Source organism: Petromyzon marinus, chromosome 63 (genome assembly GCF_048934315.1).
Source record: "Petromyzon marinus isolate PM22_M1 ecotype Great Lakes invasive population chromosome 63, UKy_Petmar_22M1.pri1.0, whole genome shotgun sequence".
NCBI classification, from domain to species: Eukaryota; Metazoa; Chordata; class Hyperoartia; order Petromyzontiformes; family Petromyzontidae; genus Petromyzon; species Petromyzon marinus.
In genome coordinates this window covers 9,259,502-9,285,005 of record NC_133729.1, presented here as the reverse complement: position 1 = coordinate 9,285,005, position 25,504 = coordinate 9,259,502, and the positions used below count along the sequence as shown (strand labels likewise).

The 25,504-nt window shown below is 48.3% G+C and overlaps 1 protein-coding gene across 2 annotated transcripts; it reads right to left on the bottom strand.

The window, feature by feature from the left end:
* Positions 1 to 225: 225 nt before the first annotated feature.
* Positions 226 to 19,361, bottom strand: LOC116955974 (dipeptidase 1-like). 2 transcript variants are annotated; one of them, XM_032977359.2, is made up of 10 exons: positions 19,182 to 19,361; positions 18,116 to 18,245; positions 17,380 to 17,512; positions 7,876 to 8,026; positions 6,219 to 6,291; positions 5,429 to 5,605; positions 4,559 to 4,643; positions 3,323 to 3,398; positions 2,712 to 2,847; positions 226 to 541 (listed from the first exon to the last, which is right to left on the bottom strand). In XM_032977359.2, the coding sequence occupies exons 1-10, from the start codon at positions 19,313 to 19,315 to the stop codon at positions 350 to 352; spliced, it is 1,287 nt and encodes a 428-aa protein (XP_032833250.2). In that variant the 5' UTR covers positions 19,316 to 19,361; the 3' UTR covers positions 226 to 349. The 2 variants fall into 2 exon arrangements, with proteins under 2 accessions (XP_032833250.2, XP_075910097.1); XM_076053982.1 differs by lacking the exons at positions 18,116 to 18,245; positions 19,182 to 19,361 and adding an exon at positions 17,810 to 18,062.
* Between the last annotated feature and the right edge of the window lie 6,143 nt (positions 19,362 to 25,504).

Here is a 25,504-nt window from a genome sequence, read left to right as displayed (position 1 = left end):
ACCTGAGCTACATCATCATATAACAATACATTCTATCAAGTTAACGTTTTCTACCATGATGTTTGCAAATATTCCTATGAGGTGGTGGTCAATCAAATTTTACAACTTTTCCAAGCGAAAGCTTGTGGATAATGAACCTCCAAATGTCTCTTTGTGGGAGAGCGAGGCAGCAGCGGGTGCTTCTTTGGCATTTGTTGTCTCAAGGAATGAGTTCACAGGCATCCGTTACTGCGTTTTTAGAATGCGCTAAATCCAGACCAAAAATAACTATTACATTCAAAATAGGAAATATCACTCTTAATATATTTTTTTGGAAAAGGGCCTAGCTGCTCCACTCCGCCACCCCCCTTCACTGGAGTAACAGCAGCAGCAGAACGAAGACCGCGGTCCAGACGACGTCGCCACTCGCGATGTTTCCTCGTCCGTCTAACGCCTCCTCCTCCTGCTCAGCGACGCCGTGGTCTGTGCGACAGTCGTTTCGCACCTCGCCCTGCGGAATGTTGGTTTCGCCCGGCCTTGACATATTTAAGAGATCCCGCACCTGCAGGCCAGTCGAGAGCACCGTCACCACGCAGCGCACCCACGCAGTGTAACCATGCAGCACGACTACACAAATCACCCACGCAGTGTAGCCATGCAGCACGACCACACAAATCACCCACGCAGTGTAACCATGCAGCACGACTACACAAATCACCCACGCAGTGTAGCCATGCAGCACGACCACACAAATCACCCACGCAGTGTAGCCATGCAGCACGACTACACAAATCACCCACGCAGTGTAACCATGCAGCACGACTACACAATCACCCACACAGTGTAGCCATGCAGCACAACTACACAAATCACCCACGCAGTGTAACCATGCAGCACGACTACACAATCACCCACACAGTGTAGCCATGCAGAACGACCACACAAATCACCCACGCAGTGTAGCCATGCAGCACGACTACACAAATCACCCACGCAGTGTAACCATGCAGCACGACTACACAATCACCCACACAGTGTAGCCATGCAGCACGACTACACAAATCACCCACGCAGTGTAGCCATGCAGCACGACTACACAAATCACCCACACAGTGTAGCCATGCAGCACGACTACACAAATCACCCACGCAGTGTAGCCATGCAGCACGACTACACAAATCACCCACGCAGTGTAGCCATGCAGCACGACCACACAAATCACCCACGCAGTGTAGCCATGCAGCACAACTACACAAATCACCCACGCAGTGTAGCCATGCAGCACGACCACACAAATCACCCACGCAGTGTAACCATGCAGCACAACTACACAAACCACCCACGCAGTGTAGCCATGCAGCACGACCACACAAATCACCCACGCAGTGTAGCCATGCAACACGACTACACAAATCACCCACGCAGTGTAGCCATGCAGCAAGACTACACAATCACCCACGCAGTGTAGCCATGCAGCACGACCACACAAATCACCCACGCAGTGTGGCCATGCAGCACGACTACACAAATCACCCACGCAGTGTAGCCATGCAGCACGACTACACAAATCACCCACGCAGTATAACCATGCAGCACGCCCACACAAATCACCCACGCAGTGTAGCCATGCAGCACGACTACACAAATCACCCACGCAGTGTAGCCATGCAGCACGACCACACAAAGCACCTACGCAGCATAAAACCCAAAGGACTCGGAGTAAATCCCTGCAGAGCAGGGAGAACGGACAAGCTCCGCATGGGAAGGCGCCCGAGTGGGACATCGAACCCAGGCGCTGCTTGCTGCATTGCCACTGCCGCCTCCCTGCCACCCAGCTGCTGAGCGCAGGCCCGATGGCCAAAAACGCCAAGCAACCAGAAACAAACAGCACCATCAAAGTTTTGGTAGACAAGTTCGCACGTAATCTTGTCTTGAGCTTGGTTACCACCCTGACGTGGCAACCTGAACTTGAACTGAAGCCGCTGCACACCACCGCATCGCACAGCACTTTCAGATGCGGTTCTGCGGCCGTCTGGAACGTTCTCCCGATATTAGCAAGCCACTGGAGCTGTGCACTTTTAAATCATCTAGATTGACAAACGTATTTCTTTAGAACTGCTTTTTGTGTTTAATTCGTTGTTCTTCCCCTGCACCTCCGATTAGAGGTTCAACATCTTCTTATTCTTCTTCCGTATGGCTGATGTCGATGCAGAGCAACAACCATAATGTGACATTCAGGTGGTCGAGCCAGATAATCGCGTCAGGAGTAGCGGAGTATATCGCTGTGATGTCTCCTCCGTATTTGTGGATCGGGGCATTGCGTCGCTAGACGTTGTACAGTCTGTTCTGGATGACCACAGTCGAACACTACTCCTGGATAGTTTTTTATTTTCCATTTGTGCATCAGGGATCTGCATCTACTGCCATCGTTTGTGCGGTGGACAAGGTTTTCTGGGGTTTTTTAGTTTTTTGGGGGGGGTTTTGGGGTTTTTTTTTGGGGTGGACCATGAGTTCAACGTACGTACATATGTAGATACAGTGACCATTGAGACGGGTTCAACCCCCTGCGCCGACTGGCACCACCACCGCCACCGGCACCACCACCGCCACCACCACCGCCACCACCACCGCCACCGCCGCCACAACCACCACCGCCGCCACCGCCGCCGCCACCGCCGCCACTACCGCCACCGCCACCGCCGCGTGGCCTCCAGACGATGGCGCCTTCTCACCTCCTCGGCCTTGGCCAACACGCGCAGTATGTTCTCCCCCAGCACCTTGGAGACGTCGCTGTCGGTCCAGCCTCTCCGGAGCAGCTCAGCGATGAGGTGCGGGTACTTGGAGACGTCCTCCAGCCCCTCCGTGCCCCTGCACGCCACGCGGCCGGGGACCACGTTAAGCCACCAGGGTCAGGCCTCCAATTTTCCAGTTCAACTAAACTATGATGCCTGCTGCTGTATATTTGGAGTTTGCGTGTCTATCTCCCCGTGGTGGTCATGTGGATTTTTCTCTGGGTCCTCCGTTTTTTTTCCCTCCACATTTAGAATCAACATGACACGTGTTTGGCTCCTGCTTTAAATTTCCATGCAATAACTCACTTTTTTAGCTATCAGTTGTGGCCAGGTCGCTTCTGAAAAATAGCTATATAGCTCAGAGGGTCTTACGTGGTAAAATACAAATAGTACACTGTTTTTTATTAGTTATGCAATACAACGTGGGCTTCCGTGCTCTGACCAAATATATTGAAACTGCTAAACCACCCACCCATTCATAAGTGCTACTCGTTAACAGCACTTGCCCCAACAGTCTTTTAAGGCTATAAAGGTGATCTTTGTCTTTTTACCCATCGTAGCCGTCAAAATCACTCCCAATGCCGATGTGATCCACTCCGATGTGGTTTTTGATGTGCTGCATGTGGCCTGTGGGCGGAGAGGAATGCGCACAATTATTCTGTGAGCGTCGGAAATGAAAAACAGACAAGAACTGACATTTGGGTTGTTTTGCGTTGAAAGTAAACTAAAAACTAAACAATTTTTTTTATTGAACCAGGTAAGCCCCACCAAGCTTCTAGATTTGAAGCTTTCGTGACTGCAAGGATCAATACTCTTTGGTTCTATTCGGTAAAGTCACATAGGTAAAAAAATAAAACAACAAAAATCACGACGTTTCGGCCACAACACAAGCGGCCCTCATCAGGTGAAGGGACCAGACTGTCTCGAAGACTGCGCTGGAGTGAAACAGAGCCAAGCTCAGACCACGACCCTTAAGCTGTGTGAGAGGGATTAGGGTGCCTTGACAAAGGAATTAGCATAAAAATTAGCATTTGATTGGCGGACTTATGATGAAAGGCGTAGCACAGTGATCGGCACCGGCAGTGCACCTGCCTGTGCTGCGAAAGTTTGGGGTACCACTACTTGAAAAAATATACTGTACCAATGAAAATTAGTTTAATGTTTGGTTCGATTTAGAACATCTTTCCAATGGTTGCTTAATTTGAAACCATCTTCTCGGTTGAAATTGTGTCTGTGTTTATAGATTTGAATTGCCTCGTGAACAAATCTCTGATAAAAACCTGTGGGTTTGCAAAGAACCTTGGTATCGGAGAAAATTATATCGTGATCACCCACAGCGTTGTAACAGTGATCAGTCACGGCAGAAGAATTCGTTCTGCCGTGTTTCAGAAGCGACCTGGCCACAACTGATAGATCAACGAAATGGCTTATTGCATGGAAATTTAAAGCAGGAGCCAAATACTCTAAACGCGTGATGTTGATTCTAAATGGGTGAGGGAAAATCCACGTGACCACGGGGAAAACATGCAAACTCCATATATACAGGTGTCCTGGTCGGGATCAAACCCACGACCTCCTGTATACGAGGCGAGGTAGTTTACATCTCCTAGCCACCGTGGCACCCATCTGCAGATTGTGCAGCGGGACGATGATGGCGTTGCAAACATTTCAGCGCCTGGCATTTATAAATAAGCCAGAGAGATAGCGTGGATAATTAAGAATTGGAAAATGCACTTTCCACCATGGGGCATGAGGATAATTCAATATCCGTGACCACTGCTACTCACCAACCACTTCGGAGAGCGTGGCGTTGTCCTTGCACGAGACGAAGTTGGGGTAAAAGTTGACCATGATGATCCCACCGTTGATTTTCTGCGAACACAGCAATTGAGAACCGTCGCTCCAAACACAAACTCGCAGCCGTGAGTGCCAGGAGCGCTTTCAAGCTTTCCAGCAGCGAAGGTTGAGGGCGTCCATGCATTAGCCTTAGGGGGTCGGCAACCTGTGTGCCCTGGAGCCACATGCGGCTCTTTAAGGGCCGCTTCGTGACGTTATTCACTCGCATTTTGTGGCTCTTGAAATATTGAGTTTATTTACCAAATCCAAAACAATTATTGGATCTTCTTGTTGTTTCGGTCGCTGATCCCTGCATTAACCCCGTCGTGTTCTTCTGTCTGTAACGCGGGTGAGGGGGGGGGTTGCAGGAGAATTCTCGTCGAGACAATCCTGCTAGATGACAAGCAACGTTTTGAGTGTAAAGCTGTGTTGCTATTAGGGACTCACCCAAGAGAAAACTGGCCACAGGGTTTGCCTCTTAACTTTGGCGATGAGAACCAACGCTTCAGGGGTCAAGGAGCGACTTTAACCCTTTCCCGTTCTGATAACGTACATGTAAGTGATGACGTACGACAACATCTTAATATACAGAGGACCGCAGAGCTTGGGGAGAGGGCGGGGGGTTGAGTTTGGCGCCGGCTCACCGCCTGGCTATCCTTTCCCGCTCGTCTGTGGTTCCTCGTACCACCAATTGGAGAGCGAGTGAACGTAAACCGCGCGGTGGCCACGCGTTACGAGTCAGAACTCGTCATCGCGATCATTATCGAGCGCGCGCGGGGAGCGTTGGTGGCCCACCCCCCCCCCCCCCCCCCCCGCTTCACCAGCTTCCGGAGGACTTCGTCGTCCACGTTGCGCCCGTGCCCGCACACCGCGTGGGCGTTGGAGTGGCTGAAGATGACGGGCGCCGCGGTGACAGCGAGCGCCCGTATGGCCGTGGCGCGAGACGTGTGCGACAGGTCCACCAGCATGCCCAGCCGGTTCATCTCCAGCACCACTTCCTGCGGTGGCGGCCACGGCCAGACAGAGACCATTACGCAGTCATAAACATCATCACCGGTATCATTGTTGTCCGCACCTCCGATTAGCACGGTTGGCTACGTACAGTGCGAAAGAAGTTAAACGCGCATTGTCAACGTCGTCATCATCGTCATTGTCATCGTTGTCGTCGGCAGTAGCAGCGGCGTCATAATCATTATCGCCATCATCATGGTCATCATCTATACCATGGGTGGCCAATCTGTAACAGAGCCAGAGCCAAAGAGTACCCGTGAGTTGTGCAAAGAGCTACGTGTATAGATGTGTAGTATAGATATTGACAGTTTTCGGCACAACATGGGAGACATCCATTATTTTTTGCTACTATGATAGCACGTTCTACGCTATGCTCCTTCGATAGAGCCGCGTGTGGTGGATTAAAGATCCGGGTGTGGTGGATTAAAGAGCTGCGTGTGGTGGATTAAAGAGCGGCACGTAGCTTGGGAGACGCCAGTTGGCCACCGCTGAATTCTATATCGTCAAAATCGTTATCGTAATCAGCATTGTCATCATCGCAAAAGTGGTAGCATTGTCATCATCGTCGCCAAGGTTACATAAATCCGCTGCCCCTCGTACCTTTCCAAAATTGGTGAGGCCGTCGAAAGGTGTCGGTTCTTCATGCCCCCCATCCACCCGCCACGACTCGGACCTGGGACACAACGCGCGTGCACAGTGGAACTAAACTAGAAAAAACTTTTAAATATTTTTTATTTTGCCAGGTAAGGCCCACTGAGCTATGTAGATTTTTTTTCAGAAGCGACCTGGCCACAAATGATAGCTCAAAGAAGTGACATCACGTGAAATCTTATAGCAGCAGCCAAATAATCTAAATGCATGTTTCTAAATGTGAAATTAAAAAACCAGAGGACACGGAGAATAATTTACGCAACCACAGGGAGTACATGCAAACGCAAATATACGAGTCAGGGTCGGGGTCGAACCCACAACCTCCTGCTCACCAAGCGGGAGAGATAATATCTCACCACCACGGGCCGTGCCGGGAAGTTTCGGCTCGTTTGCCGTTATTCGGGTGTGCTTGGTGGGGAGGGGTCTTGAAGACACAAATTTGACCAAATAATTTACGTGGCCTAACCCAAAAATCAATGATTAAACCTAACCCCTCTTGGCAGGCCGGAGCTGTAGACACCTTGTGCTGCAGAGGGGCGGCTGCCATTAGGGGGGGGGGGCGACCTTGGCTAGATTGTAGCAAGGCGAAGGAATGGTTGGGACAAGATGTGATGCATTAGCACTCATTAATTGGCTGAAAAGATCTTGATGTGTAGAGGACTGCAGAGCTTGGGTAATTGTTGGTAGCGCCGTGTCCTCGCTGCCCGGCGGCAGCCGCTGCTGTATTGCTGCTCGTTTCTGGTTTCTCTACGATCGTGAGAGATGCAGTTAGCTACACAAAGGACGCTCGCACTGTTTATATATATAAAAAAAACGTTTCTTGGCAAGAATTTTGGCACAAAACTAGCGCGTGGCCTCGACGAAAAACATAAAGGGTCAAACTTTTGACCCTGAAATTCTAAATGTTGTGGATGTACTCTCCAACACACTGAAGTAGTCACTATTTGGGGTTTTGTTTACGTGACAAATCCCTTACTAACTGGCTGTGTCGGGTGGTGGAGAGTTTCTTTTATCATGAACTAAACATTATTACTCACACCAAATGGTGCATTCCATTCTGGCGTATGGCAATGTGGTTCAGGAGCTCGAGGCCAATGTGGAGGTCTGCTTGCCACGACGAGAGGGCTTCAGGAGAGTGTTTGTGTAGTTTTGCTATTTTAGAGGTGGGAGTCGGTGGAGGGACCAACGGCTGCACCTGTTACGTGTTTCATGCCACATTAAACGCAACTAATACCATCATCTTGGCTAAATGAACATAATTAAATGAAAAAGTATATGAAAGCCTAAAGTCAGAAATTATTATTGTAATAAGACGTCTGAGCTCCTGAGGCTTTGGAGCAAGTGTCCTGGACATGGAAATAAGAATCGTTCTCATTTGCGTGCGTGCGTGTGGGCATGTGTGGGGAGCGATAGTCGACTCAGCCTCAAATGAGTACCTGGTGCGGTGTGTAAACATCGCCACTCGGGAGACAAAGGCGGCCGGGCGTGGTGCTGGCCACCCACCCCCTCGTGTGCCGTGCCAGCGTTCATAGGTGCTACTCGCTAACAGACCGTGCCACAACAGTCTGTTGAGGCTACACGGGGGATCTTTGCCTTTGTGGCTTACCAGGGCGTGTTGCAGTTGTGCGTGAGCGTCATGTAGCGCACGCCCAGCGAGTAGAACATCCGTAGCACGGCTAGGCTGCTGTCGACTCCATGGGCCCCCTCCAGGCCGATGAGGCTCGCCACCTTCCTGCTGGAGAACGCCTGCCGCAGCTCTGCTCCCCCGGGGCGGGAGCGGGTGGGGGGGACACGCGGTTCGTCCACTTCTTAAGTATACTCACGATGTTTTGTTTTACCAGGTAAGGCCCACTGAGCTACGGAGCTCTTTTTCAGAAGCGACCTGGCCATCACAAATGAAAGCCCAACGAAGCGACTTATCAGCATGACGTGGAAATGTAAAGCAATAGCCACATACTCTAAACGCTTGACGTTGATTCTAAATGTGGAGGGGGGAAAGCGGAGGACCCGGAGAAAAATCCTCGCGGCCACGGGATGAAACCGCAAACTCCAAATATACAGCATGTGTTAAGAGTCGTGATCGAACCCATGACCTCCTGTATACCAGGCGAGGTAGTTAACATCTCGCCACCATATTGCAGAGAAGCTGAAATAGCGCTATACAGCTCAGTGTGCTTTACCTGGTAAAATAAAAATAAGTTGAGATTACTTTAAACAATTTGAACCGGTCCTGGGCCTTCCTTAGGATGACTCAACCCTAAATAAGTACCTGGTGTGGTCTGCAAAGCATCAGCACTGGGGAGACAAAGGTGGCAGGACGTGGTTTTGGCCACCCACACCGACGTATGCCATTTCGGCCTCGATAGGTGCTCGCTAACAGCACTTGCCCCAAACCAACAGCACTTGCCCCAACGGTGTGTTAAAGGCTGTACAGGGGATCTTTGTCTGTCTGTGTGGCCTGTGTGGTAATTCTGTCTGTGTCAACACTTGCCATGGACTCATGCAAGTGTACGGGGAAGTGGTGGCGCAGCGGTTAGCACACCGTACTATGACACTGCGGATCTGAGTTCATTACAGCGTTTCGAGCGGTACGCCGAATGCTATGATTGGCCGAGGCGTGACTGGGCAATCAATATTAGTGCACTGTTAACTGGGAAGATTGTCCTAGTCTACCATCATTTGGAGAATGATGATGCAGCAGACTACGATAAGCTCAAAGTCGTACTAATGGAGTGGCACGAGTTGAACGAGGAAGGGTTTCGAAACAAATTCCCATTGGGCAGACCTGAAAAGCGTGAGAGCTTTGGGCAGTTTGTTGTGCGCCAAAACGTATGAAGGTCTTCGAGATTTACTGCTACGGGAGCAAGCGCTTCGTGCAAGTACACTACAATTAGCAGTGTTTCTGCGGGAACGGGTTTCCACAGATATTAAGACGGTAGTAATGCTGGCTGAGCAGTACCTTGCAACCCGTTATAGGACATATTAGTACCAGGGACATAACTAGTGGACCGGTAGTGAATCCCAGCCATGAGGTCATGAGTCAAAAACCTGTGTATAAGCAGAGTGTGGGGCCTAGGCGTGCCAATACTCAGCGGACAGTTAATTTCTATAAATGTGGCAAATGTGGCCATATAGCTCGTGATTGTGGCCAGTGGATGACCCTAGGGTCCACACAGGATTAATGGGAAACCCGCCCACTGTAAAATCAGGGAAAGGACACGTCATAGTTTACGATGATGGTTTGCATGCACCACGACAGGGCCGATGGGCGGATCAGAGGCAATATCCAACCCAACCTGGAATCCTAAAATCTGTAGAGGTAGAACATCATGTAACAGTCCTCCGTGATACAGGTTGCAGTGGGATTATAGTAGCTAAGCACCTGGTTGATACAAATGACATGACAGGTGAGGAAAGTATGTGCATCTTAATGGATACTTAATGGATAAGACTGCATGACTTTGTCCCCCAGCCAATATTGAATTGGACACTCCATACTTAAAATGGAAGGTAAAAGCTCTCTGTATGGAACACCCACTATTCGTGTTGGTGACTGGTAATGTCCAAGAGACGAGGGATCCACAGATGCCGGATTCCACCTGCCACGGTCAAATAGTGAAGGGAATAATACCCTCTAGAGAGTTCGCTCAAGGAGTGGTTACCCGAGGACAAGCTAAGAGGGAGAAAATGGGGACCAAAGCCTTGAAGGTTTCCACGGGCATAGATGCAGAGATCACCTCGGAAAGGTTGATAAAATTACAGAGGGAGGATCTGAGTCTAACTGATCTCTGTAGGAATGCAAAGTAAGGCAAGGTATGGAATTCTGGTGTAGGAATCACTGCTAGAATTATTATTTACCAGAATTTGCTACGCAGAATTCCAGAATCCCAATTTAGAAAAGGGTCCTACATTCCGACAATTGATGGTCTCGCATAAATTGTGTGACAAGCGTTGTCTTTGGCACGTGATTCCACAATGGCCAGTCAGATGGGTGTAAAGCGACCTCAACACAGGGTGTTGGCAAGCTTTTATTGGCCAGGAGTTAATCGTGATGTGCAACGATTTTGCCAGTTGTGTAATATATATCAGCGCACGATTGCGAAGGGTCGGGTGTCTAAAGTGCCACTGGGTCAGATGCCACTAATTAACACACCTTTTCAGAGGGTCGCTGTTGATTTGGTGAGGCCCTTACCAATGTCTGGGAATGGATACCGATATATCTTAACCGCAGTGGACTATGCGACACTCTCCGGAGGCATATTCTCTTAAAGGTATTGACACAGTGGAAGTAGCAGAAGCCCTGGTCCATATATTTTCTCAGGTTCGTGTACCCAAGGAGATCTTGAGTGACAGGGGAACGCAGTTCACGGCTGAAATGATGTCGGAGGTTTGCAGACCTTTGTCTGTAAGATAATTGCATACCACCCCATACAACCCAAAATGTAATGGGTTGGTAGTGCGATTCAACGGTACACTTAAGACTATGTTGAGGCGAATGGCAAGTGAACAGCCACGTAGCTGGGACAGATATCTCCCTGTACTGCTCGTCGCGTATAGAGAAACACCACAAGAAAGTTTCGGGTTTCACCCTTTGAACTGCTTGATGGACGCTCGGTCTAAAGTCCACTGTCAATCCTGAAAGAGCTGTGGACCAAAGAGGAAACTGAAAGTGAGGTAAGAACTACTTACCAGTATGTCTTCGAGCTTCGGGAACGACTTGAACAAACGTGTCGGCTAGCAAGAGAGTCCTTGAAGGTAGCAGTGGGCAAACAGAGGCAGTGGTGTGACCGTGGGGAAAAAGACCGCACGTTTATTGGAGGTGAGCGGGTCTTGCTACTTCTGTCGACGTCACACAACAAGCGAATGTTGAAGTGGAGGGGGCCGTATGTAGTCACCGATAAAGTTCGGATTGGCTGACTACTGAAAAAGTGTTGAGGGTACGGAACGCTTGTACCATGCCAACATAATAAACGAGTACGTGGAAAGAGCAAAGCCAAAGGCGAGAAAGAATGGGAATGTGAGAGGACAGGAAACCGAGGGTGAACCAATTGCAATAGCAGGCAACATTCAATTGGCGGATGAGGCTGAGAGTGTAGGGGAACCAGAGATTGGATTGATGCCGTTACCAAAGAATAAGGAGAACTGGGCTGATGTTAAAATGTATCCCGAGTTGAGTCTTGAATAACAGGAAGAAGTGAGGATACTTCTGCTGGCATATCAGACACATGCTAACAACAAAACCAGGAAGCACAGACCTAGCAACGTTCCCGTTGGCATTAACAGATCGAACACCGACTCTGCAGAGACCTTACCCGGTACAACTCGCGGTTAAAGAGCAGTTCGAGTCAGAGATGGCCTCTATGAAGAAAATGGGGGTGATTGAAGATTCTGACTCCCAATATGCAAGTCCAGTGGTTTATGTGGGAAAACCAGATGGGTTCATACGGTTCTGTGTACGCTATATTCGACTTAATAAAATGACAGTTGGGGATGCAGAACCCATCCTCAACCAGGAGGTCCTATTTTCACAGTTGGCAGGGTCACAGGACTTCACAATGCTTGATTTAACAAAAGGTTACTGGCAAATTCCCATAGACCCATGGGATCGACATTAAAGGGCCTTCACAATCCATGATGGCGTATATCCATGGCAGATAATGCCCTTTGGGGTTGTGAATGCTCCATCGGTGTTCAGTAGGCTAATGAGGTGCCTACTGAAGGGGATCCCACAGGTTTTGAACTATATGGATGACATTGTAATCCACACAAAGAGCTGGGAGGAACACCTAAGGGTGCTGGAGACAGTCTTCCATAGACTTACAGAGAACAACCTCATGGCGAGACCAACCAAGTAGGAGGTTGGGATGACAGTGATGGACTGTCTGGGACGTTGTGTGGGAGAAGGTGGCATATCCGGCCACAGGAAAACAAAATTGGCAAGATAGCTGAAGCAAAGACTCCCAAAAATAAGGCGCTAAGGTCATATCTTGGGCTGGTGGGATACTACCAGAAATGTATCCCAAAGTTTCCAAAGGCAGCCAAACCCTGAAGAGACAAAACAAAAAAGGGAATACAACAGAGTGGGATATTGAGACAATGCAAAGCCGTGAGACGCTCAAGACGGCTCTGACGCACGAGCCGATCTTGAGGTTGGCTGACGAGATAAAACCATTTGTGTTAGGGACTGATGCATCAGAGACAGGTCTGGAGAACATGATGGAGAATCATTCCCGGTGCTCTATGCAAGATGCAAACTTTTGGATCGGGAATGCCGGTACTCGACCATCGAGAGGGAGTGCTTAGCCTTGGTATGGGTGGTTACAAAAATTTCGGATATATTTCGTGGCAAAAGATTTTCCTGGAAACTGACCACCAACCTTTGCTCCATCTAGACCGGGCTAGACTGGAGAATAATAGCGATGCGATGGATCTTGGCCCTCCAGCCATATCAATATCATGTGAGGCTATTGAAGGGCTGTGACAATGTAGGAGCAGGTTTCTTGAACCGAAGTGAGCCATAAGGAGTGTGTGAACTAGAGGAAGCAAGTCCAGTGCACCATGTGTGGTGAGAGCCAATGGAGCATTGACTTCCCAAGGGGGGGAATGATGTCACATTGCACCAATAAGTATCAAGGTAGAACACAATGGAGGGTGGGGTCCACCTGTAATAGGGAAAGCTGTTGATGAAAATTAGAGACACCTGCAACAAATAAGGTGTCAATCACCATTAGTACAGCGACTTTCTATGAATAGGGACCCCTCCCCCACACACACCCCCTCCCCCACACACACATTACCTCCCCCCACACACACATACCCCCCCCCTCCCACACACACCCCCACACACACATCACATCTGTGTGTGTGAGTCTATTTGTCTCTGTGTGAGTCTGTTTGTCTCTGTGTGAGTGAGTCTATTTGTCTCTGTGTGAGTGAGTATATTTGTCTCTGTGTGTGTGAGTCTATTTGTCTCTGTGTGTGTGAGTCTATTTGTCTCTGTGTGAGTGAGCATATTTGTCTCTGTGTGTGTGAGTCTATTTATCTCTGTGTGTGTGAGTCTATTTGTCTCATTGTGAGTCTATTTGTCTCTGTGTGAGTGAGTCTATTTGTCTCTGTGTGAGTGAGTCTATTTGTCTCTGTGTGAGTCTATTTGTCTCTGTGTGAGTGAGTATATTTGTCTCTGTGTGAGTGAGTCTATTTGTCTCTGTGTGAGTGAGTATATTTGTCTCTGTGTGAGTGAGTCTATTTGTGTCTCTGTGTGAGTGAGTATATTTGTCTCTGTGTGAGTGAGGTTATTTGTTTCTTCGTGAGTCTATTTGTCTCTTTGTGAGTCTACTTGTGTCTCTGTGTGAGTGAGTATATTTGTCTCTGTGTGTGTGAGTCTATTGTCTCTTTGTGAGTCTACTTGTGTCTCTGTGTGAGTGAGTCTATTTGTCTCTGTGTGAGTCTATTTGTCTCTGTGTGAGTGAGTCTATTTGTGTCTCTGTGTGAGTGAGTCTATTTGTGTCTCTGTGTGAGTGAGTCTATTTGTGTCTCTGTGTGAGTGAGTCTATTTGTCTCTGTGTGAGTCTGTTTGTCTCTGTGTGTGTGAGTCTATTTGTCTCTGTGTGAGTGAGTCTATTTGTCTCTGTGTGAGTGAGTCTATTTGTCTCTGTGTGTGTGAGTCTATTTGTCTCTGTGTGAGTCTACTTCTGTCTCTGTGTGAGTGAGTCTATTTGTCTCTGTGTGAGTGAGTCTATTTGTCTCTGTGTGTGTGAGTCTATTTGTCTCTGTGTGAGTCTACTTCTGTCTCTGTGTGAGTGAGTCTATTTGTCTCTGTGTGAGTCTGTTTGTCTCTGTGTGAGTTAGTCTGTTTGTCTCTGTGTGAGTGAGTCTATTTGTCTCTGTGTGAGTCTGTTTGTCTCTGTGTGAGTGAGTATATTTGTCTCTGTGTGAGTGAGTCTATTTGTCTCTGTGTGAGTGAGTCTATTTGTCTCTGTGTGAGTCTATTTGTCTCTGTGTGAGTGAGTATATTTGTCTCTGTGTGAGTGAGTCTATTTGTCTCTGTGTGAGTGAGTATATTTGTCTCTGTGTGAGTCTATTTGTCTCTGTGTGTGTGAGTCTATTTATCTCTGTGTGTGTGAGTCTATTTGTCTCTGTGTGAGTGAGTCTATTTGTCTCTGTGTGAGTGAGTCTATTTGTCTCTGTGTGAGTGAGTCTATTTGTCTCTGTGTGAGTGAGTATATTTGTCTCTGTGTGAGTGAGTCTATTTGTCTCTGTGTGTGTGAGTCTATTTGTCTCTGTGTGTGTGTGAGTCTATTTATCTCTGTGTGTGTGAGTCTATTTGTCTCTGTGTGAGTCTACTTGTGTCTCTGTGTGAGTGAGTCTATTTGTCTCTGTGTGAGTTAGTCTGTTTGTCTCTGTGTGAGTGAGTCTATTTGTCTCTGTGTGAGTCTGTTTGTCTCTGTGTGAGTGAGTATATTTGTCTCTGTGTGAGTGAGTCTATTTGTGTCTCTGTGTGAGTGAGTATATTTGTCTCTGTGTGAGTGAGGTTATTTGTTTCTTCGTGAGTCTATTTGTCTCTTTGTGAGTCTACTTGTGTCTCTGTGTGAGTGAGTATATTTGTCTCTGTGTGTGTGAGTCTATTGTCTCTTTGTGAGTCTACTTGTGTCTCTGTGTGAGTGAGTCTATTTGTCTCTGTGTGAGTCTATTTGTCTCTGTGTGAGTGAGTCTATTTGTGTCTCTGTGTGAGTGAGTCTATTTGTGTCTCTGTGTGAGTGAGTCTATTTGTGTCTCTGTGTGAGTGAGTCTATTTGTCTCTGTGTGAGTCTGTTTGTCTCTGTGTGAGTGAGTATATTTGTGTCTCTGTGTGAGTGAGTCTATTTGTGTCTCTGTGTGAGTGAGTCTATGTGTGTCTCTGTGTGAGTGAGTATATTTGTGTCTCTGTGTGAGTGAGTATATTTGTGTCTCTGTGTGAGTGAGTATATTTGTGTCTCTGTGTGAGTGAGTATATTTGTGTCTCTGTGTGAGTGAGTATATTTGTCTCTGTGTGAGTGAGTCTATTTGTCTCTGTGTGAGTGAGTCTATTTGTCTCTGTGTGAGTCTATTTGTCTCTGTGTGAGTGAGTCTATTTGTCTCTGTGTGAGTGAGTCTATTTGTCTCTGTGTGAGTGAGTCTATTTGTCTCTGTGTGAGTGAGTATATTTGTCTCTGTGTGAGTCTATTTGTCTCTGTGTGTGTGAGTCTATTTGTGTCTCTGTGTGAGTGAGTCTATTTGTGTATCTGTGTGAGTGAGTCTATTTGTGTATCTGTGTGAGTGAGTCTATTTGTCTCTGTGTGAGTCTGTTTGTCTCTGTGTGAGTGAGTATATTTGTCTCTGTGTGAGTGAGTCTGTGGGCCTCTATGCGGCTGTCCGGACTGAGACCAACATCTCACTGTACTTGAGTCCTCGGTTTAATCATTGACGCAGTTCCACAAACTAGAAAACGTCAAACTTTAAAAATCATCCCACTCATATGTACGGAAATTCCACATTCCTATGGCAGGGACGAGTTTATCCACCATCGATGATAAAACAACCACTGTCGACTTCCTCACAAAGTGGTACTCATTTTATTGACTTCAGAGGGAGGCATGATGATGATGAGCTGATGCATGTGTATAGATTCGGCTCGGTCAGTACCGGTAGAGGAGGTGACGAAGGTGAGCGTGTCTGAGTACGGTACCGGTAGAGGAGGTGACGAAGGTGAACGTGTGTGAGTACGGTACCGGTAGAGGAGGTGACGAAGGTGAACGTGTCTGAGTACGGTACCGGTGGAGGAGGTGACGAAGGTGAGCGTGTCTGAGTATGGTACCGGTAGACGAGGTGACGAAGGTGAGCGTGTCTGAGTAGGGTACCGGTGGAGGAGGTGACGAAGGTGAGCGTGTCTGAGTAGGGTACCGGTGGAGGTGACGAAGGTGAACGTGTCTGAGTACGGTACCGGTAGACGAGGTGACGAAGGTGAACGTGTCTGAGTAGGGTACCGGTGGAGGAGGTGACGAAGGTGAGCGTGTCTGAGTATGGTACCGGTAGACGAGGTGACGAAGGTGAGCGTGTCTGAGTAGGGTACCGGTGGAGGAGGTGACGAAGGTGAGCGTGTCTGAGTAGGGTACCGGTGGAGGTGACGAAGGTGAACGTGTCTGAGTACGGTACCGGTAGACGAGGTGACGAAGGTGAACGTGTCTGAGTAGGGTACCGGTGGAGGAGGTGACGAAGGTGAACGTGTCTGAGTAGGGTACCGGTGGAGGAGGTGACGAAGGTGAACGTGTCTGAGTAGGGTACCGGTAGAGGAGGTGACGAAGGTGAACGTGTCTGAGTACGGTACCGGTAGACGAGGTGACGAAGGTGAACGTGTCTGAGTAGGGTACCGGTGGAGGAGGTGACGAAGGTGAGCGTGTCTGAGTAGGGTACCGGTAGATGAGGTGACGAAGGTGAACGTGTCTGAGTAGGGTACCGGTGGAGGAGGTGACGAAGGTGAGCGTGTCTGAGTAGGGTACCGGTAGATGAGGTGACGAAGGTGAGCGTGTCTGAGTAGGGTACCGGTGGAGGTGACGAAGGTGAACGTGTCTGAGTAGGGTACCGGTGGAGGAGGTGACGAAGGTGAGCGTGTCTGAGTAGGGTACCGGTGGAGGAGGTGACGAAGGTGAACGTGTCTGAGTAGGGTACCGGTGGAGGAGGTGACGAAGGTGAGCGTGTCTGAGTAGGGTACCGGTGGAGGAGGTGACGAAGGTGAACGTGTCTGAGTAGGGTACCGGTGGAGGTGACGAAGGTGAGCGTGTCTGAGTAGGGTACTGGTGGAGGAGGTGACGAAGGTGAGCGTGTCTGAGTAGGGTACCGGTGGAGGAGGTGACGAAGGTGAGCGTGTCTGAGTACGGTACCGGTGGAGGAGGTGACGAAGGTGAGCGTGTCTGAGTAGGGTACCGGTAGACGAGGTGACGAAGGTGAACGTGTCTGAGTAGGGTACCGGTGGAGGAGGTGACGAAGGTGAGCGTGTCTGAGTAGGGTACCGGTGGAGGAGGTGACGAAGGTGAGCGTGTCTGAGTAGGGTACCGGTGGAGGAGGTGACGAAGGTGAGCGTGTCTGAGTAGGGTACCGGTGGAGGAGGTGACGAAGGTGAGCGTGTCCGCGTACTCCTTCACCATCCTGTGGACGACGTCGATCTGCTCCAGGGAGTAGCGGACGGCGTCCCGTCCGGCCGTGTCACACGGCGTGTACACGGCCCAGAACTGCTCCGACGGGTCGACAAAGACGAATGCACCCCGTTGTCGCGACCACTCACAGTGCCTGCTGTGTATATAAGTGGGTTAAGTGGGATTGTTATTATTGCGGCTTGTTTTCCCAGGAAAGCATCACCAATTCTCATGGTGACAAGTTTGTTGGTAAAATTGTTAACTATTAAACAATTTTTGTTTTACCAGGTAAGGCCCACTGAGCGACGTAGCTCTTTTTCAGATGCGACATGGCAACCACAAATGATAGCTCAACGAAAGTGGTTTATCGCGTGGTGCTGGCCGGCCACCTACCCCCTCGTGTGCCGTGATGGCCTTCATAGGTGCTCGCTAACAGCACTTGCCCCACGTCTGGTAAGGCTATACGGGAGATCTTTGTCTTTGTAGTGGTATTGGTGATGGCGGTGATCATGGTGATGCTGGTGGTCGTGGTAGTGGTGATGGTGTTCGTGGTTGTGGTTGATGGCGGTGATCATGGTGATGGTGGTGGTGCTGGCGGTTGTGGTGGTGTTGGTAGTGTTGACGGTTGTGGCTGTGGTGGCCGTGGTGGTGTTAGCAGGTGTGGTGGTGGTGGTGGTGTTTGGTGGGTTGCGTTGGCACCTGCCCACCGACACGCCCAGCACGCAGGCGGCTCATGCTGGTGTGAGTGGTGGCGATGTTGTTCAGGTTCACTTTGTCGTAGATCTCATTCTTGTACACATCCCTGAGGCGCCACGGCAAGTCGTTGTGTCTGCGGGGAACAGCAACCCCCCACGCAGCCAAGATTCAGGGTACGGGGAAAAGGCACAGCTCTGCAATTTGCTTGGCGACGCCAGGGCCGGCAGAAGAGTCCTTCACTCGAGAGGGAACTCTCCAGACAGAGAAAGAGGGGGGGGGGGGGAGCCCCTCTGAAGGATACTTGGCCTCTTCTTCCATGCTGGCCAGGTGTCTTGGTGGTAGTCCCGACACTTTTTCCACCACACGCGAACCGCCGATCAACCCCGCCGTGTTCCTAATTGATCACTGTTTTCGGAGGTCAGGAGCCAGTGATTGATTCCAGTAGAATGTTTACAGTATTGAGTGCACCGACAGCTCTCCTATTTCAGCTCTGCTGCGCTCTGTTGGCTACGTACGGTGCGAAAGAAGTGCAACATAAATACAAAGGCAAAGGTGCAGCACTGCAGCTGCATGGCTCACGCCACTGCTGATGTAATGGCCTCCACTGTTGGGAGCCATCGAGAAGCTGGTCGACTCTTCGACGCTAACGAGATGTCTCGCTTTACCCCACACGCGCGATGCCGATTGACGAACTGTGGTGAATCCATTTACACCGCTGGCTGGACAGAGGCAGGTGGGAGAGATTTAAGAACTTCTCCCCCCATCGTTTCAATGGGAAGGTTTGCATCATTGGTTTCATTTCCCCATAAATGATATAATGACAAAGTTTGGCGAGACACGATGTACAACGATGCACACTCAGTGAGACGGCGGGACAAATAACAGTGAGTACCATATGATAGTACAGCAATATGGGAACACATTTCCCGATTTTGAGCAAAGGATCGTGAGGATCTCGCTCCCTCCACCGCGCACCTCCACTCGGCCCACGACAGAGGCAGTGGAGGCGGTGGCTTGCCGCTCCGTCCCACGCACCCCCCACACTCCCCCCTAAGAAGTCTCGACTCACCCGTCTATAAGCGGCACCTTCGCCATCAGTGCAACTGCTCTGTCCAGGTACACGTCACCGCCCGCCGCCAGGGGCACCCGGGCGAGGCACAGGACTCCCCACAGGGCCGCCACGACACCCAGGAGACCGGCCATCTGGGTCCGCTCTGGCTACTGGCCAGGGTGTGAGAAAAACGCCACATCAGAAGTGAGGGTAGATGCGGTGTCATGACATTGTGTGGGTGGGTTTTTTTGTTTCCCCCCACCCCCCCCACCCCCCCCCCCCTATCGGTCAAAGTTAAACGAAACGATTTAGCAATCGTTGCAAAAGTGACAAAGTCTGCGATTGTTAATGTCGTGAACATGCGCAATGCGGGGGTGTAGCAGGAACGCTCGCCGGAAAGATGGAACGGAGACCCCCCCTTGGCCTCGCATCGATCGGCCGATGAAACCCCCTCACTTAGACCCTTGGGGCGCCGCGATGGCTAGGAGATGTTAACTACCTCGCCTTGTGTACAGGAGGTCGTCTGTTCGATCCTGACCCCTGAAAATGCCTGATATTTGGAGTTTCCGTGTCTCTCTGCTCGTGGTTGCGTGGATTTTTCTCCGGGTCTTCAGGTTTTTCCCGTCCACATTTAGATTCAACGTGAGTTTAGAATATTTGTCAATAAGCCACTTCATTGGGATATCAATTGTGGATTTTGTGGTGGTCACGCGTCCGCCGCTTGCTGCCGAGGTTCAAGGTTTCGAATCCAGCAGCCGCCCTGGATACTACTATGGTGGTGGTGGTCCAGTGTATCATCTATAATAATATATAGATCGGGTGAGCAGCTACAATGTTGCACAACGACAACGCACCACAATGTTGTATCTGGTCACCCCGAGCGATAAATGCCCTGGTCGGGCGTTGTCTTTGTGCTGTTCGCCTTTTGGCGTCCTCTGGTCTAACACTGTTTGAGACTAGGCTCTAAATCAATCAGTTCCAAAGACAATGCATCATCATAGACGACCAGAGCATGTGTTTTGTATGCATGTTCACCACAAGTAGGATATTTGGTTAATGCAGTGACATGATTCCTTGCAAAGGTTCCTGTTTGGTGTTTTAACATCTTAACACAACTGTTTTATTGCCAGCAAGGGAAACCTCTTCTTATATTGTGATACTGGAAAGGGAGGTCTCATGATACTACTGACAATTGTACAAATGCCTACAAAATAATTTTATTATTGTAAACCTGTTGGATCAACTTTTTACCCCCACACTTGGGGGGGGGGGTCCACTTTCTATAACTTGTATGATTCAGGCCTTCTGAAAGGCTCCTCATAATTTAGTTGACGGACAAATAGACAAACGGACACACGGAACGCCAGGCTTTTATAATAGATTTAGCTACGCGTATCTTTATTTTACCAGGTAAGTCCCACGGAGCTCTTTTTCAGAAGCGACCTGGCCGCAAATGATAACTCAAAAAAGTGTGGAAATGTACAGTATAGCAGAAAAAATACTCTAAATGTGTGACGTTGATTCTAAATGTGGAGGGAAAAACCGGAGGACCCGGATAAAAATCCACATGAACACGGGGAGAGAGAGCCACGCAAACTCCAAATATACAGTAGGCGTCAGGGTTGGGATCAAACCAACGACCTCCTGCATACTAGGCGAGATAGTTAACATCTAGCCACCGCCGCATACCCCCGTCTGACTTGGTTCGCTATTTAAAAAAAAAATGCTCTCTTGGAAATGTTCATCGGGGCGCGCCACTGATGTTCACATCAACGTGGACATGTTTATTCACCTATTTCATTTCGCCTCCAGCAATATTTTTTGTTAACCTATCGCGCTATCGGCGTCTATGTCACAGAACGACAAATCCCATCAGGATATCTTTCAGGGCCGTTGAATCAGCCCCCCCCCCCCTCTCCCCCGCTTATTCGAGAACAGCCCACGGTGAGGGGAGAAATACGACGTCGCTGATGGCGTGGCTCTAATCCGTTCAACTTTGGACACCCGTACTGGAACTCCGACCCCTTGGATTTTGTACGTTTAGCAACGTAACCACCACCTACCCACACACCGCTTCCCCCCGATGGTATCTGAACTCAGATCGTATCTTCTCTCCCTGTCTCAAAGTTTTTAGATAATTTGGTGACGCCGCCACTGCTGCTACGGCTGAGTTGGGCGGTGGTTGCAGAGGCACAACTGCCCTCCGAACGCATTCGTCAAAAACACCGTGGCCTTAAGGTAAAAGCATGTAAAGGGCGACGTTTTCAGCAATGGCCCTTTTTCATAGCACTTGGAGAAGCCAAGGTATCATTTGCGTCAACATCTTCTACTCGGAGCTTAGAGGCGCCTCTCTCGCTTGTCTGTCCTCTGAAAGGGGGGGCATTGTCCAAAAACGTTGCCTGTTACATGCATTTTCTTTTATATTACTACTCAACTATTTTTGTTTTGCCAGGTAAGGCCCACTGAGCTATAATACTTTTTTTCAGAAGCTACCTGGTTATCACAAATTATAGTCCAATGAAGTGGGTTATCATGTGGAAATTCATAGCAGCCAAATATTTTAAACGTGTGTGAAGGGAAAAATCGGAGGACCCGAACAGACACGCAAACTACAAATACGCAGCAGGCATCAGGACCGCGATCGAACCCATGACCTGGATACCAGGTGACGTAGTTAATGCCTCATCACCAAGGCGGCCCAGTATTATTGCCTGTTATTGACAGTGTTATATAAGGTAGTGTTATTGACAAATGTGTTCAGATTATTTTATATCTCAAGGGAGGGTTCTTGCCTATACATTCCAGTGGTTCAGCAGCATTCAAGCAAGCCTGACTGCTGATGAGCCACTCTTATTTCGCAACCGGTCCAGTGCTTGCTTGTTTTGAATCAATGCTGCACTCCCAGAAGGCCGTGCGGCTGGTGGGTTGCGTTATTAAGTGCCTGCATGTATTTTGTATTTGAAGAAGCGGTCGTGCGAAGGAGACGTATTTCTTTTGCTGATTGGCTGTGTCGGGTGGTGGAGGGTTACGACACATTTATAAATAACGCGATCTAACCCAAAAACCTTTATGAATTATTATGAAGGAGACATATTGTCTGCGTATTGAGTACGTTACCATCCAAGTTATCTTTATACACGAAACGGATCGGCAGATAATGCCTCCTGTTGAGGTGTGCTCGTTTTCTAAATAAACACTTTAGGAGATGCTCTTTCCCATGCTCCCTGCTGCAGGGAAATGTTCATCAACTCGGCAGTCAAACATCCATGTTAAATTCTCAGAGCTGGAATTCAGGCAAAATTTAAGTTTCATAATTTAATTCGTTTGTAAATCAGTTTATTAGGGAAAGGCCCTGTGAGCTTAGAAGCTCTCTTTCATGGAGACCTGGGCAAAGCGACAAGGAAGCCACATGGGAAGGGAGGGTTTGCAGGGCCTGTGTGGAACAGCTGGCGTGATAGTAGCCAGCACGCCACATGGGAAGGGAGGGATTGCAGGGGCTAAGTAGAATAATAGCAGGGACATTTTATAAACATGGCTAATAAACCATCAGAACAATGGACAATAGTAAGAAATGCAAATAACATCGTCCATTACGCTAGTGAGAGTAATTCATAAGTGGCATTTATAATGGAATTCATAATGGCAACAATTCGATTTGCATTTCCTATTTAGAATTATAATTAATTGTAAGTGAATTAATAATTCTAGACATGATTAATTTGACGTACATTTTAATAATTAAATCCCAAACTTAATTTTAACTAAACCAATTGGATCTAGATTTGAAGTTTTCGTGACTGCAGGGATACATACTCTTTGGTTCTTTCGGTAAAGTCATCACGTAGGTATAAAATGAAATAAATTAAATCACGACGTTTCGGGCGCAACACAAGCGTCCGTCATCAGGTGGGACAACCACAGCAAGAAACAATTGCTGAAGTGGGCAAAAGGGCTGCCGTGACAAGAGGCTACAGTGAGGGAAAAAAGTATTTGATCCCCTGTTGATTTTGTACGTTTGCCCACTGACAAAGAAATGATCAGTCTATAATTTTAATGGTAGGTTTATTTGAACAGTGAGAGACAGAATAACAACACAAAAATCCAGAAAAACGCATGTCAAAATTTTTATAAATTGATTGGCATTTTAATGAGGGAAATAAGTATTTGACCCCTCTGCAAAACATGACTTAGTACTTGGTGGCAAAACCCTTGTTGGCAATCACAGAGGTCAAACGTCTCTTGTAGTTGGCCACCAGGTTTGCACATCTCAGGAGGGATTTTGTCCCACTCCTCTTTGCAGATCTTCTCCAAGTCATTAAGGTTTCGAGGCTGACGTTTGGCAACTCAAACCTTCAGCTCCCTCCACAGATTTTCTATCGGATTGAGGTCTGGAGACTGGCTAGGCCACTCCAGGACCTTAATGTGCTTCTTTTTGAGCCACTCCTTTGTTGCCTTGGCCGTGTGTTTTGGGTCATTGTCATGCTGGAATACCCATCCACGACCCATTATTTTCAATGCCCTGGCTGAGGGAAGGAGGTTCTCACCCAAGATTTGACGGTACATGGCCCCGTCCATCGTCCCTTTGATGCGGTGAAGTTGTCCTGTCCCCTTAGCAGAAAAACATCCCCAAAGCATAATATTTCCACCTCCATGTTTGACGGTGGGGATGGTGTTCTTGGGGTCATAGGCAGCATTCCTCCTCCTCCAAACACGGCGAGTTGAGTTGATGCCAAAGAGCTCCATTCTGGTCTCATTTGACCACAACACTTTCACCCAGTTGTCCTCTGAATCATTTAGATGTTCACTGGGAAACTTCAGACGGGCATGTATATGTGCTTTCTTGACCAGGGGGACCTTGCGGGCGCTGCAGGATTTTAGTCCTTCATGGCGTAGTGTGTTACCAATTGTTTTCTTGGTGACTGTGGTCCCAGCTGCCTTGAGACCATTGATAAGATCCTCCCGTGTAGTTCTGGGCTGATTCCTCACCGTTCTCATGATCATTGCAACTCCACGAGGTGAGATCTTGCATGGAGCCCCAGGCCGAGGGAGATTGACAGTTCTTTTGTGTTTCTTCCATTTGCGAATAATCGCACCAACTGTTGTCAGCTTCTCACCAAGCTGCTTGGCAATGGTCTTGTAGCCCATTCCAGCCTTGTTTAGGTCTACAATATTGTCCCTGACATCCTTGGAGAGCTCTTTGGTCTTGGCCATAGTGGAGAGTTTGGAATCTGATTGATTGATTGCTTCTGTGGACAGGTGTCTTTTATACAGGTAACAAGCTGAGATTAGGAGCACTCCCTTTAAGAGTGTGCTCTTAATCTCAGCTCGTTACCTGTATAAAAGACACCTGGGAGCCAGAAATCTTTCTGATTAAGAGGGGGTCAAATACTTATTTCCCTCATTAAAATGCAAATCAATTTATAACATTTTTGACATGCGTTTTTCTGGATTTTCTTGTTGTTATTCTGTCTCTCACTGTTCAAATAAACATACCATTAAAATTATAGACTGATCATTTCTTTGTCAGTGGGCAAACGTACAAAATCAGCAGGAGATCAAATACTTTTTTCCCTCACTCTACGTACGGTTGGCTACGTACGGTGCGAAAGAAGTTCGACATGTACATGCATACATTTCAAAGCCATTGATTTCTGTTTGCTTTCTTTTTTGCTCTTGAAAATTGAGGGCGTTGGTGCCCGTTGTTCCGTTTACAGCCCTGCAAAGCAAGTGGTGGCAATTCCATATTCGTATGGTAGCCTTGAGGCTATCCTTCTGAGAGTCACTGTTGGATTACCACCACAGAGCGGTGCTTGTGGTCTTGTATCGACTCCGGAGGGATGATGATGATGAGTCTCAACCCCATTCCAACTCGGATTTGACCTCACGACCTTCCTCTTGCGAGCAACTCGCTGTGCTGCTAAAACCACCTGGCCATGTGCTAAAAAATATATAATGTAGTGTTCCTTTAAATAATTATTGTAAAATTTCTGGGAAAGTTATTTAAAACGAAATGAAAAAAAAACTTACACGACGTCATTCTTGAAAAATATGTTTGGAAATAAAAATAATAAAAATGTGTTTTCAAACCTCTGTTAATATCATCTTTGTTGACATCCCCCCCCTCCCCCGATATATAAAATTCTTAGCCTCAACCCAACTTTGAGTTAAAAAAAGTTTGAGAAAAATGTAGTACAGTAAAAGTTGGCATTGCAAAACACCAAAAATGTGTGGGTTACAAAGCACGTGGTACATTCTTCTCAAGACTTGGTGGCCAAATTAACTTGGCCTCTGTCAAATCGCAAACTCCTGTTTTCTACAGCTGAAAAAAACAAATCTATATC